This window comes from Brassica oleracea, chromosome C7 (assembly GCF_000695525.1).
Source record: "Brassica oleracea var. oleracea cultivar TO1000 chromosome C7, BOL, whole genome shotgun sequence".
Lineage (NCBI taxonomy): Eukaryota > Viridiplantae > Streptophyta > Magnoliopsida > Brassicales > Brassicaceae > Brassica > Brassica oleracea.
The window spans coordinates 7,134,600-7,135,897 of record NC_027754.1 but is presented as its reverse complement, the minus strand read 5'-3'; the positions used below and the strand labels follow the sequence as shown (position 1 = coordinate 7,135,897).

At 39.1% G+C, this 1,298-nt stretch overlaps 1 protein-coding gene across 1 annotated transcript in view; it reads right to left on the bottom strand.

The window, feature by feature from the left end:
• Positions 1–1,159: 1,159 nt before the first annotated feature.
• LOC106302475 overlaps positions 1,160–1,298 on the bottom strand; it is a 1,785-nt gene continuing 1,646 nt past the window's right edge. The window contains exon 4 of the mRNA XM_013738978.1: positions 1,160–1,285. Coding sequence (XP_013594432.1) covers positions 1,160–1,285 — 126 coding nt within the window. The remainder of the gene's footprint in view (positions 1,286–1,298) is intronic.

Below are 1,298 nucleotides of genomic sequence, written 5' to 3'. Positions count from 1 at the left end.
TTAGCTCTAACACTTTCTCATTTCCCTCCCCACCTTCTCTTTGATTCTTTTCTCTTTTTTTTTTTTTTTTCTTATAAGGGGGAAGGTTCTTTTGTACATAATCTAGAGTTTCATACTTTCCTTTTGTCCCTAGAGTTTTCTTTTCTAATGACACTCTTTTGTTCATATTTCTCATCTTTCTCACTCCCCAAACCAAAAATCTTAACATTTAGAATACACAAACCCCTCTCACCATCCCCAAATGCTAGCTCATTATGCTAGCAAGAGATGAGAACAAATCTTTGTCGCCTCCAATACTGTCAAGATTTTGCACATGACAAGCTATCAAAAGAGGCCTCACTCATGCAATTCAATGTTTAGTCTCAAAGAATGGCTAGGGTTGTAGGGTATGGAGTGCCATTTGGGTTAACAAAGATTGGTATAATGGAAAAGATAACCCAAATGTGTATGAGATCCATGATCAAGTATGCAAGTGCTCACATGCAAGAGAGATTAAGTTCATTCGAGCCAAGTTCAGATTGAAGCTGGTCTTAAGAACAATGCCAATATCAAGCAAGCAAACAAGTTTCAAGAAGAGTTTTCAAGGCTTGAAGCATGCAAACCTTTCAAAAGATGCTTAAGCTACTTGATATGTTTAACTAGGATGTCAAATTCAGTGCAAACCAGTGTTCTATACAAGGCAATATCAATCAGCTGCTCCATATGCAAGTGAATGCATCCTATATGCTCTAGACTCAATCTTAAGAATGCAAGTGATGCAACTACATGATTCAAAATTTTGATTTTTTTTTGGTTTTTCTATGCATATATGTATGTACAATGCAATGCATGAGACTCAAAATCATCAAAATAAACATGATCAAATACTTGGTACCTCCCTCACACTTAAATCACACAGTCTCTGTGTGAGTAAGGGAGAGATACCCAAAGGAAAGCAATATGCAAAAATAAACTGGTATGTACAAGATTAAGGTGAAGGAGTACCTCTGATGGAGTGTTGTAAAAGGCAGTGGTGTCTAGGGAGCAATGTCTGGCCGCTTTCCTCCTCAGCCCAAGGGTCTTAAAAACGAAGATCCTACTGATATGTACAGGGATAGTCATGGGACTTCCTCCCAAGTGAGCTTGTTTTAAGTCTTTAGCTTGACTTTCCTTCCTTTGGCTAGTGAGAAGGAGGGTCCTTCCCACCTTCAAGAGTAATGGTGAGGACGTGGGAGAGAAGCTCTTGAAGCTTGATTGGATCATTCTGGAGTTGAGGAGTGATGATGGCCCTTGCACTTGAGAATGGCTTAGACCTTACA